Consider the following 12,968-nt stretch of genomic DNA (forward strand, 5'->3'; position numbering starts at 1 on the left):
AAAAACTGCTTCTGAGCGCTCAGGACCTTTGCCCCAGTCTAAGGTTCACCTTCCAACAGGACAACAACCCTAAGCACACAGTCAAGACAACACAGGAGTGGCTTCGACAGGTATCTGAATGTCCTTGAGTGGCCGAGCCAGAGCCCGGACATGAACCTGATCGAACATCTCTGGAGAGAGCTGAAAATTGCTGTGCAGCGACACTCCCTATCCAACCTGACAGAGCTTGAGAGGATCTACAGAGAATGTAAGAAACTCCCCAAATACAGGCATGCCAACCTTGTAATATCATACCCATGAAGACACAAGGCTGTAATTGCTGCCAAAGGTGCTTTAACAAAGTACTGAGTAAAGGGTCTGAATACTTATGCAAATGTGATATTTCATTAATTTATTTTGTTTGTTGCAAAAATGTCTAAAAAATGGCTTTTGCTTTGTAATTATGGGGTATTGTGTGTAGATTGATAATGAAAAAAAAACAATTGAATCTATTTTAGAATAAGGTTGTAACGTAACAAAATGTGGAAGAAGTCAAGGGATCTGAATACTTTCCAAATGCACTGTACATCTCAATATTGTTTGTTATTAAGGCTTGTGGTGATTGTAATTGTATAGTCATTTTTGAACTAAATAATGGGAGAGGACAATAGAACCTTCAGCTTCTTCGAAGACTGTTAAATGAATGATGGTTGATGATTGCATAGCTTCATATAGCTGATACAGTGTGACCCATTACTGCTACATCCACTTTTTGTGATGATTCGTCATTCGCTTTCTGGTGACAAAGGTTTGCTAGAGATAATTTGCAAGAACTGTGGTGGCACTGCATTTAATCTTATCTTCAATCGCCTCATGTTTAGTCCCCTGCCTCTCAAAAAGGAAGTGACAAGGAAGTAGAATATAAAGATGATAGATATTGTAGTGGTTGGCAGGCTATGGGGGTGTATGGAAATTGGACATCGTAATGTCATTCTCTTCTAGGAAATATTAATATAACTCTGGAAGTTCCATCATACATCTTGAGGGTATTTATATGAGGAGATGCAACCCTTATGGACTCAGACTACAGAGGAACCAAAACAAAGACAGGTCAAACGCCAGACTTTTGACATCTCAAATCATCATGAAGACTACCTGTTTGGCTCTTGGGTTATTGCTTCTGACAGTATCCCAGTCCTATGCTATCCGTAAGTTCATTAAGTTTTCATGAGGACTGTAACCAATGTGCGCTTATATGCCCTTTTATAACTTGGCTAGGCGACTCCTTTCATGATTTTGATTATATACCTGTAAAGAGCTTGTCATACTTATCTTGGGTCGGTTGCCTTATGGCTTATGCTAAGAAATAGTAATCGAAGGATGTTCTAATTGACATCTTATTCCCCCACAGCACTTGGACTGGAGTCATCACCTGACAGCTGCTGTTTCAGCTTCTCCAAGATGAGAGTGCCCCCCAAGAAGATCGACTCCATCCAGAAAACTCACAGTGGATGCCCCCGACCAGCATTTGTGTAAGTGTTTGTTCCTCTTCCTCTGATGCCACAGTCCAAAAGGACAACTGCTTAGTTTGAGGCCCTTGCATTGTCTCCGTTATGGAAGACAGAAGAACGGCTGACTTTCACTAACTTGCAACAATCATACAAGCAATAGAACCCGCCTGATGTTTCTCCTTTGTACCATTATCCCTCTACAACAGGGTCAGCACTGTTGAGGGCAGAGTGATTTGCTTCCAGTCAAGTGTGCCGTGGGTACAGAAAGCCTTCAACCGGGTCAAGCAGCCAGCAGCTGTGGCCACAAGTAGCGGCATTGAGGGTTCCAGTCATCCTTGATAACCTCCTCATCATGACTCAAGCCTAACAAGACTATATCGTCATTAACATGCAGGCAATGCATTCTAAGTGACATGTTTATCACTTAGAATGCAGCAATTACTATTTTGCGACATGTGGAATTGGGGAAGGAGTGTTAGGATGTACACACCTTTTTGTTTATGTGAATACTGTGAGAATCCACTGCTTAAATAAAATGAGAACATTTGACTTAAACATAAGTCTCATCTTTAATATAATAATGTACAGTTAGATAGAGAACAGATGATACAAGGAAGAACCAAATAAAGCTGAAAACAGTGTACATATAAAAAAACAATACAAAACAACAAACTCCTCCGAAAGTTATGACTACCTTTTAAGGGGTTTCTAGGATAAGGGATTGGTTAAAATACTATTTAAAAAAAGTTTGTTTCAGAACTTCGCTCAACTGAGCCTTTTACTGACCAGTGTAGATTGGGTCAAAGGTTGTCTTCTGTTAATTCACAGCGATTTTGAGTTTGTGTTCAGTTGTGAATTATATAACAATTGAGTCATTTCCATTATGAATGTAAACCAGAGAAGAAGTACAGGGGTTAGATACTAGATGTGTGTTGTCTGAGTCTGTCCCTTTTGCATGGCTTCGATGCATCTGTTAAGATTCTACAGGTTTGTAAAATCAAGACTAGGCTAAAATATTGGCTTATGAACCACTTACAGTAATGATCCTACTGGGTTTAAGAAATCTTAGTTCTCCAACCATACATTATATATTAAAATAAAACTTGACGATCCTCAGAGAGGTAAGGGTTTTGAGGTGTCACACAGTGCGGCTTAGTGTTAGTCTCACCATGCGTTGGGACAAACCCATGCATATAGAGCTTTCAGCACAGTCTTTAGAACAGAGGACGAGACGGGGAGAGCGAGGACGAGACGGGGAGAGCGAGGACGAGACGGGGAGAGCGAGGACGAGACGGGGAGAGCGAGGACGAGACGGGGAGAGCGAGGACAAGGGATAGATAGGGCTTTAGGTTCAGGGCTTCCACAAAATCCATCACTTCACATAAAACATTGTCACGGTTATCATTGTTTTAGACACCCATGCGATTTGTGTAATATCGTCTATATAATAGGGAAATTATTATCTACTTCAGTATCCAGATAATGTTGCTATAACACTGACAATGTTCCTGTTAACGTTACATGTGTGTTCTATTAGTAAAAATCGGAGGCATGGTTCTGATTGCATTATCAGGCATTATCTAGGACCTCAAACACATAGTTTACAGTTATACATACACAGGCAGACGCACACACACACAACACATACACAACACACAGACGTGCACGCACACACACACACACACACACACACACACACACACACACACACACACACACACACACACACACACACACACTTGAGATAGGTCATCCCTTTTCCTGAACTTGGCTTATTCATATTGACTTTGCTTTTCACTGTCATCATTCCACACAATTATTTTCCTTTTTTCTTATACTCTCCGACCTGACTCAAACCCTTAATGACCACCTACATTGTCCCCCCCTGGACACACACTCCCAAGTGTGGTGTTTAACATGCACATGTACCAGGTGTTCGGGGAATTTCAGACTGTATATGATTATGTGTTTACACATGTCACAAGGAGTGTGCTTGCGGATAGTCTAAGACTTGAGCTGCCTCTACTGGAAGAAACAGGCGAGTTAAGTGGCCAGAGCAGCATCTAGAAAACAGTCTGTAGTACACTTGTGTAAAGGATGACTATGCATGGTTCCTGCCATGTGTAAAACTCAGATCAGAGGGACATCATTTCCTCCATGTCAAGAATAGGCATAGACTTTCACATTCACATGCATTCCCACATAAAAGGTTAAGGTTTTGGCAGAGACTCCAAGAGAGCGATGTGGCTGTGTGTGTGTGTTGTATGTACTGTATGAGAGTGAGTAATTGGAGTGTGTTGTATGTACTGTATGAGAGTGAGTAATTGGAGTGTGTTGTATGTACTGTATGAGAGTGAGTAATTGGAGTGTGTTGTATGTACTGTATGAGAGTGAGTAATTGGGGTGTGTTGTATGTACTGTATGAGAGTGAGTAATTGGGGTGTGTTGTATGTACTGTATGAGAGTGAGTAATTGGAGTGTGTTGTATGTACTGTATGAGAGTGAGTAATTGGAGTGTGTTGTATGTACTGTATGAGAGTGAGTAATTGGAGTGTGTTGTATGTACTGTATGAGAGTGAGTAATTGGAGTGTGTTGTATGTACTGTATGAGAGTGAGTAATTGGAGTGTGTTGTATGTACTGTATGAGAGTGAGTTAGTGATGTGTGAGGTCCATGTCTGACATGTACTGCAAGAGAAACATACATTTGGAATATTGGTATGGAATGTCTAGTATAGTACAATATGTGTGTGTGTGGTGGTTTGCGGGTTACAGATCGTGTGACTATCTAAAAGGATGTAAAAACAAGTTTGTAATATTTCATTGGAGGAATAGGTTCAACTCTTAAAATATTTTTCCTTTCTTTTTGTTCTTTTCCATGGTCCTGTAAAAAGAGACAAAGGGAAATTTCACATTTCAGCATTGCATTACATTGAGAAATAGATAAAGCATACTATATGTTTGTCTGAGGGAAAAAGAGCAAGGATGAGTAAATGTGTCAGACACTCACTTAGAAGCGTCAAGTTTCTGCTGCTCCAGTATACGTTGCTGTGCCTCCCAGTTTGACTTCTCTTCCTCATGGTGACGCTTCTTCTCCTCCAGTTCCTTATACTGAGCCTCCAAGTTCTTTTTCATCTGCTCGTGGCGTCGCTCCAGCTGAGAAGGGAAGGGTGGCAAAAACTTACTAAGACCCAAATACCCCCCCACACGGACAAACACTCTCTCTACCTCTCCTGTCCCCATTGGTTCTCACACACACACCTCAGCCTCAGAGTCCTTCAGTTTCTGTTTCTTCTCCTTGACTTTCATCTCAAACACCTGCTCCATCTCAGTCTCCATCTTCTTCATCTTCATGACATGTTCCCTCCGCTCCTCCTCCATCTGGGCCAGGGGGCTCCTACAGGTCAAAGGTGAGAGACCAGACAACAAGCATCACTAACAGTGACCAGTGATTCATGAATCACATCTAATATAGTCTTGTCAACTGTCACTTAACGACAGTATGACAAGTATCAAACCAAAGGTTCATCTATGAAATAAGCTTCATAGCAAATGAATTGTATTGCCATTTGTTCTCTTACCGTCATTTAGATTATTACTGTCTGAATACTATTCAACATATCAGATCTGTGGCATTTCCTCTGATGATTCGGGTCTCTCTCCTACCTGGTCATTTGGTTCTTGGTCTTGCTGGTGTCCACTCCTCCATTGCAGGTGACGGCAGCAAGCTTCCTGCTGCGGTAGTTCTCATAGTGGACGTTGTTAGTCACATCCTTCAGATCTTGCATATGGGTCCTACAGGAGGGAATTGCTAATGTTATCTCAAATAACGATATCACTAATTCTAACGATATCACTGTACATACTGTAAATGCTGCGGTATAAATCACTTTGGCATGCATCCTCTGTCTCTCACCTGATCAGCATGTTCCGTAAGACAGTAAAGTCACAGTGCTCCCCGTTCTCCACTGAAACAGGAAGAGAGAGAGAGAGATGTCAGAGACCTTTTGAGATTAATCTCATCATTCCTGTGTCTACTGGTAGAATACACACCACTTCCCAGAGTTCCCAATAATAATTGGTGTCTAACGACATTACAAAGGCTCTCAGATCAAACGGGACAATCTCTACTTCTGGAGTCAAAAAGCACTGGGTCACTCAGCTAGTCAAGTGTACAATCAGCCTATTAGCTGATGAGACAGTTAGGTAGTCAAACACAGACAGACACAGTCAACACACAAATGCATGAGCCAAAAGGAGCCATGCTCAGTCAGTTGGACTGTTCACTGAGCAGACACATTATTTAGTTTACACAGACACCGTCAAACCTATCACTGCTTGCTAACACAGAGACAGGACATCTCACTGGACCACTGTTCAGACAGACATTCAGTAGTATACATGGAGTAAACAACAACAGTCAGATAGACAAACATCTCACCGATCAGACAGACTACTGCCCTAAGCCATTCATTTCAGCTGATTAGATGGCCATACAGTCTCTCTGCTCAGACAAACACACGGTTAGAAGATCACATGGGATTCTGGAAAAGGACTGCAGAGACGCTGTGCTGCTGCTGAGGATGTGGACTCCTCCTCTTTCCTGATCAAAACATGGCTCCTCTCCCCAGGCCCCACCTCCTATAGGGCTAAACCTAATCTGCATCCCGCTGTCAGCTGTGGATCTCAGGACACCTTACCATGAGGTGCATGCATAGAGGCCTGTCTGCCAACCAATCCCCAGATGTCACCTACCTGAGTGACTTTGATGAAGGGAGGGCACACAGGAGCCCAGGTGACCCCCATAACCCGTGTCTGTCCACCCTGACTGTCTACTGAACCAGGGTTTACATGAGGGGGTATGATGACTGGCAGGGCAGGCCAGCCTCAGTGATGGGGCGGGAGTGGAGGAGGGTTGGGTTCAAAGGGTGATAGGGACACAACAAAGCAGGGTTGTAGCGCTGATGGAAAGATACACCCTCGGCCGATTGGCTGAAAACTCCTGATGTATACTGGACTGAATGGTTGTTGCCCCCTCACGGTTTTCAGTGCTCTGACATTAAAACAACAGAAATATCACGAGCAAGAGGTCAGCTGCCCATCTGGAGTTTTAAGCCAGAGTGCTTTAGCTACGAATGTTTGTTAGGTTATGATACATGCATGGACGTTTCCATTGAATGAGCCAAGAGCAGTGAAAAATGTCTTAGCTCATGACCAGGTACTTATTGTAAAATGCAATGTATACTGAACAAAAATATGAATGCAACATGTAAAGTGTTGGTCTCATGTTTCATGAGCTGAAATAAAAGATACCAGAAATGTTTCATAACACACAAAAAGCTTATTTCTCTCAAATTGAACGCACAAATTTGTTTACATCCTTTTTAGTGAGAATTTCTCCTTTTCCAAGATGTTCCATCCACCTGACAGGTGTGGCATATCAAGAAGCTGATTAAACAACACAATCATTACATACCTTGTGCTGGGGACAATAAAATGCCACAAAAATGTGCAGTTTTGTCACACAACGCCACAGATGTCTCAAGCAATTGGCATGCTGACTGCAGGAATATCCACCAGAGCTGTTGCCAGAGAATTTAAATGTTAATTTCTATACCACAAGCTACCTCCAACATCATTTTAGAGAACTTGGCAGTACATCCAACCGGCCTCACACTGTAAACCACTTGTAAACCACGTCAGCACAGGACCTCCACATCCGCCATCTTTTTATTTATTTTTTGTACCTTTATTTAACTAGGCAAGTCAGTCAAGAACAAATTCTTATTTTTAATGACGGCCTACCCTGCCCAAACCCAGACGACGCTGGGACAATTGTGCGCCGCCCTCTATGGGACTCCCAATCACAGCCGGATATGAAACAGTCTGGATTCGAACCAGACACTGTAGTGACGCCTTTTGCACTGAGATGCGGTGCCTTAGACTGCTGCGCCACTCGGGAGTCATCTTCACCTGCCGGATCGTCTGAGGAGGGGGATAGGGGTGCTGAGTAGTATTTCTGTCTGTAATAAAGCCCTTGTGGAGAAAAAAACTAATTGTGATTGGCTGGGTAAGGGTCCAAAGCGCCCTACGCCCTCCCAGGCCCACCCATGGCTGCTCCCCTGCCCAGTCATGTGAAATGCATAGATTAGGGCCTAATTATTATAATTATTATTTCAATTGACTGATTTCCTTCTATGAACTGCAGCTCAGTAAAATCTTTGAACTTGTTGCATGTTGAGTTTATATTTTTGTTCAGTATACTAATGTGAGTGACCCCCTGTGGACACAGAGTGCAACTACAGGTATGGAGTGCCAGCAAACAGCATCATGGCACCAGGATTTAGAGCAAGAGTGTGTAGCTATATACATGAGCGAATGTTTGTAGAGCATGCATGCAAAATGTGTATACATTGACATTATGTATACAATAAGTTTGTGCAAATGCGCATTTATCTCTTAACATGTCTATAATTGTATGAGTGTTCATGAGTGGCCAAATGATGACAAAAACAGAAAAGGTGGCTCAGAGTTTTGGAAAATGTATGACTTTTTATATTAAGATAATTAGGCCCCTATAAACATAAGTTAGAGGGTGATTCTGCTTTATTCTAGGAGTCGCGTCAGCACTGAACAGCCTTTAGTTTCTCCACTGACCATCAACCTAATGTCACAGCAACATAAAGGTGGAGAGGGGAGGAAGGCCTGAGGGAGAGTAGTAGAAAAAGTGAGAGATGGTTTTGTTTACCAAAAATGCCCTCTGTCAGTCATGGAAAAGAATAGATGGAAAGGAAAAAGAGAAAAGAAAGAATGAAAAAGTGAAAGACTGATAAACGGTCAACCACAGAGCAACACTTAAATGAAAAGAAAATAGTATTTTAGGGGACTAAAACAAAAGAAAATCAAGTGGAGAACAACAACGATCCATTGTGGCCAATGATGAAAAACCCAGGGTGACAGTCTTTCCCTCTGATGTCAGTGGGCGGTACAGTACAGTGTTTACTGTCAGGGGGACCATGACACCCTATTAGATCCCTGTCCCCCTTTTCCAGAATCCCTGTCAGACACACTATCGGGGGGGGGGGGGGGGAGACCATGCAGCCTCCCTACACTGGATCTCCACACTCCTGTACTCCGTCCTCAAAAGCATGGCACAGTGAGTGACATTAATAAAGAGCAGTACAACCCTCAACATCATGCCAATATCTCGTCTCATCTGAGCTAGAGAACAGAGAACCCAGCCCGGAACATGCTGAACCTACCTTCTGCCACGCCCCAGGGGTACTGACGACCTCTGACCTTCTTGCCGTTTACTTCGATCACTACATTGCTGCCAACCACTGCCAGAGGCATCCGCTCCTGCCACACAGGGACCAGCGTCAGTTAATCAGTGAGCCTGTACAGTATCCACAATATATTAGATAACCAAACTGGGCAGATAGTCAACCTGTATCAGTTCACACTAGTCCCTATCTGTCTCTCTCACTCTCTTTGCACACTACCTTGATCTTCCGGATAAGCTTGCTGTCCTCATCGTCCTCTATGTCAGGAAACTCGTAGATCTGGATCTTGTGTTCTTGGATTTCCTTCATGATCTGAGGATGAGTTGAAGGTCAAAATGACATGAGTTATTGCCACACACATACTGGTACACACAATGGGTTTGTGCTAACACAAATAATTACCACACACCCACACCCACACCTGTTTCTTGAATAGCTGGCATTCCTCAGGTGTCAGGGTGTCTGCCTTGGCGATGAGAGGGATCACGTTGACCTTGTCATGGAGACGCTTCATAAACTCAATGTCCAGGGGCTTCAGCCTAAAGGGGAATTCACACATTGAAAAAATCTATTCTGAGTTTCTGTTGTTGCACAATTATACAGTTACAGTCATCCAGTCAGACAAACACAGGCAGGCAGGGAAGGCTGATCAATGCTTTGATGTCACATCGTCCTGAATAATTCTCTGCAGTTATGCCGCATTCACACCATGTTGGAAATTCAGAACCTCTGTGTGAAAGTGAACGCAAGTTATTTGCGTAGAGCTTCATTTTGGTTGATTTTGATACCACCCAATTGGGAAACTCAGGATCCGACTCTTCCGCCTAGGTTAGCAAGTCGAAAATGTCAGAGTTTCCGACATATCACAAACACCATACGTACACTTTATGCTCAAACTGATGCAGTTCATTATTTCACCGGTAGAGGGTCACTGGCATGAAAACACAGTGGGGATACAAAGGAATCAAAGAAACAGTGTGAATTATTTTTCTGTATCTTCTTTTTTTACAGTCAGCGACCACTAATAATTATGTCATGGTGGGCTCATGAGGGATTCTCTTTGTTCCCACTCTGGCTGGTGAGGGAGTAGGTGGACAAAGGGGCTATTCTTCTCAGTGGCCTGAGAGAGTGAGTTCTGTCCAGGGACCGGAGGGAAGGCCTGGAGGGGGCAGAGCAGTAAGGGTGGTGGGGGGTGCTGAGTATTCCATGAATGTAGAGATACAGAGCAACAGTCCAGCTGTTTACAGGTCACAGGAATAAAGGAGGCTCATGAAGTGTGGGGAGAGAGGCAGAGACAGACCTGACAAAGATTAAATGTCATGTTCTGAATTTCTCTCCACATTATCAGGAGCAGGGGGTCAGAGGCAAGGGCTGACATGACCTCTGACCTCTCTTATATAATTACAGCAACCATGTGTCCCTACTCCTTATGGCTGCATATAATTACAGCAACCATGTGTCCCTACTCCTTATTGCTGCATATAATTACAGCAATCATGGTTTGTTAAAAGGTGTGAAGTTGGATAGGGTGTGCTATGATATGAGGCAATTTTCTAGGCTGAAACTAAAACCTCCTGTTCCCAGGGATTCTGAGCTCTGGGGCTCCTCAGCGAGCTGCTGCCTCCTGATTAGCTGGCTCAGTGATGGTGAGAACGCTCATCTTCCACAGAGCACGCTCAGTCGAGTGGGTGTTATGCAACCTTGTGGGTCACAACATTGGCAGCCTACATCTCTCTCTCACTTCCCACTCACATATGTGGACCCACGGCTACGCCTACAATCCAGTCCACTCATGTTCACGTTCGGCCTCACATACATAGGCAGGCAGAGAAGCATAGATAAAGGCAAAGGCACATGATCAAAAGCTTATAGAAGCAATAGCATCATGGCTTATATAACAATGAGTGTAATACACATACAAATATGTGGGTACTCTAACTCAGAAGCAGCACAGGGAAGAGGTCCTCTGTAGCCCAGTTGGTAGAGCTTGGCTTTGGCGCTTACAATGCCAGAGTAGTGGGTTCGATTCCCAGGACCACCCATAGGTAAAATCAATGCATCCATGACGAAGTCATTTTGGATAAAAGCGTCTGTTAAATGGCATATTTTATTATATAGAGGGAATGTTTTTATATCTAGAATTTCTATGATCCATGTTATCCAGTACACATACTGTATAACAAGTGTGCTTCAGCTCATACGAGTCTCTTTAAGAGACAAGGTGGGTAGCATAGGCATCATACATACATACTGTATGTTCTACGGCATCATTGTAGTACTGGTCCAGGACAAAGGGCCTGTCCTTACAAGGCCTGTCAGTGTCAGTACTCACCCATGGCCAGAGGGGGCGATGAAGTACAGGCAGCAGTGAACCCTGTTGTCTGGCATCAGTCTTCGGTTCACCCTGGACTCCGCATTCAGGAAGTCCTCACACTTACTGTCAATGTAGTTAATGACAGGCTGCCAGCTGAGAGGGGGATGATTAAGGAGAGAGAGAGAGAGAAAATAGGAAAATATTGTTTACTCTACATGTAGGCTCTCATTGACTCAGAGAGCATATATTCACTCCTACACAACATACAAACTGTCATTCATACATGCTCACAATTACTCCCAATACTCACCAGTTACTATTATCCACTGCATCTCCAAACCCCGGTGTATCGACGATGGTGAGAGTGAGTTGGACCCCCCCTTCCTTCACCAGAACCTTGGACTGCTCCACCTGTAAAACAGCAACACAGTTTCTCCTAAACAGCACTCTATAGTTCCCATGTTATCCCTCACCGCCTCAACACACTACAGTTCATCAATAGTGTCATCACGTTCTCTTGATCAGAGTGGCAGCTGGGACTCAGTGATATAGTGTTGGTTTCTTCTTCTTCTTCTCAGTTTAGGAGACTAATATATCATTCTCTCCCTGCTGCTGTTAGTTTCAGCGGCTCGCTGTTTGGCTGCATACTTTCGTTTCACAAGGGTAGTTATTTAGGGTTGATCCCTTTCAGTCTCTCTAAACACTCAAAAAGCTGGGCATATATCAAGCATTCAAAACACTTTTGTAAGTGTTTGACTGTGTGTGTGTGTGTGTCAGCATATCTGCTTAAAAATCAACTTCAGTGAATGAAAAACAAAGAAAACCCCCAAAATACACACCCATCAATTCAGTTAAATCTGAGTAGACAGAATGTGACCATTTGACAAACATAAGAGATTGTTAAGAGATTTATTGGAATGTAAATACTCTTCCCGTTTCTACCCCTCAGTGGCTACATCACAGCTCACTTGCCCCAAGTCTACCCCTCAGTGGCTACATCACACAGCTCACTTGCCCCAAGTCTACCCCTCAGTGGCTACATCACAGCTCACTTGCCCCAAGTCTACCCCTCAGTGGCTACATCACACAGCTCACTTGCCCCAAGTCTACCCCTCAGTGGCTACATCACACAGCTCACTTGCCCCAAGTCTACCCCTCAGTGGCTACATCACACAGCTCACTTGCCCCAAGTCTACCCCTCAGTGGCTACATCACAGCTCACTTGCCCCAAGTCTACCCCTCAGTGGCTACATCACACAGCTCACTTGCCCCAAGTCTACCCCTCAGTGGCTACATCACAGCTCACTTGCCCCAAGTCTACCCCTCAGTGGCTACATCACACAGCTCACTTGCCCCAAGTCTACCCCTCAGTGGCTACATCACAGCTCACTTGCCCCAAGTCTACCCCTCCACATTTACACTGTGGATCTGGCTGACCCAAACATCGTGGATGCAACTCCTGACTGAAGAAGGGATGGAGTTGGGTCGGAGGGTCGTGGATGCAACTCCTGACTGAAGAAGGGATGAGTTGGGTCGGAGGGTCGTGGATGCAGCTCCTGACTGAAGAAGGGATGAGTTGGGTCGGAGGGTCGTGGATGCAACTCCTGACTGAAGAAGGGATGAGTTGGGTCGGAGGGTCGTGGATGCAGCTCCTGACTGAAGAAGGGATGAGTTGGGTCGGAGGGTCGTGGATGCAGCTCCTGACTGAAGAAGGGATGAGTTGGGTCAGAGGGTCGTGGATGCAGCTCCTGACTGAAGAAGGGATGAGTTGGGTCGGAGGGTCGTGGATGCAGCTCCTGACTGAAGAAGGGATGAGTTGGGTCGGAGGGTCGTGGATGCAGCTCCTGACTGAAGAAGGGATGAGTTGGGTCGGAGGGTCGTG

General features: G+C 44.2%; 2 protein-coding genes across 3 annotated transcripts in view; one reads left to right on the forward strand and one right to left on the reverse strand.

Moving 5' to 3' along the window:
* Nucleotides 1-883: 883 nt before the first annotated feature.
* Nucleotides 884-2,034, forward strand: LOC135524500 (C-C motif chemokine 4-like). Its single transcript, XM_064952084.1, has 3 exons — nucleotides 884-1,187; nucleotides 1,391-1,511; nucleotides 1,697-2,034. The coding sequence occupies exons 1-3, from the start codon at nucleotides 1,034-1,036 to the stop codon at nucleotides 1,827-1,829; spliced, it is 408 nt and encodes a 135-aa protein (XP_064808156.1). The 5' UTR covers nucleotides 884-1,033; the 3' UTR covers nucleotides 1,830-2,034.
* A 6-nt stretch (nucleotides 2,035-2,040) lies between these two features.
* LOC135524499 (septin-7-like) overlaps nucleotides 2,041-12,968 on the reverse strand; it is a 38,877-nt gene continuing 27,949 nt past the window's right edge. For both annotated transcript variants that reach the window (XM_064952083.1, XM_064952082.1), the window contains exons 4-13: nucleotides 11,397-11,497; nucleotides 11,105-11,239; nucleotides 9,194-9,311; nucleotides 8,992-9,084; nucleotides 8,752-8,848; nucleotides 5,406-5,457; nucleotides 5,156-5,284; nucleotides 4,751-4,886; nucleotides 4,500-4,645; nucleotides 2,041-4,373 (exon numbers count right to left, since the gene is read on the reverse strand). In XM_064952083.1, the coding sequence (XP_064808155.1) occupies nucleotides 4,334-4,373; nucleotides 4,500-4,645; nucleotides 4,751-4,886; nucleotides 5,156-5,284; nucleotides 5,406-5,457; nucleotides 8,752-8,848; nucleotides 8,992-9,084; nucleotides 9,194-9,311; nucleotides 11,105-11,239; nucleotides 11,397-11,497 (1,047 nt within the window). In that variant the 3' untranslated portion in view covers nucleotides 2,041-4,333. The remainder of the gene's footprint in view (nucleotides 4,374-4,499; nucleotides 4,646-4,750; nucleotides 4,887-5,155; nucleotides 5,285-5,405; nucleotides 5,458-8,751; nucleotides 8,849-8,991; nucleotides 9,085-9,193; nucleotides 9,312-11,104; nucleotides 11,240-11,396; nucleotides 11,498-12,968) is intronic.

This window comes from Oncorhynchus masou, chromosome 31 (assembly GCF_036934945.1).
Source record: "Oncorhynchus masou masou isolate Uvic2021 chromosome 31, UVic_Omas_1.1, whole genome shotgun sequence".
Lineage (NCBI taxonomy): Eukaryota > Metazoa > Chordata > Actinopteri > Salmoniformes > Salmonidae > Oncorhynchus > Oncorhynchus masou.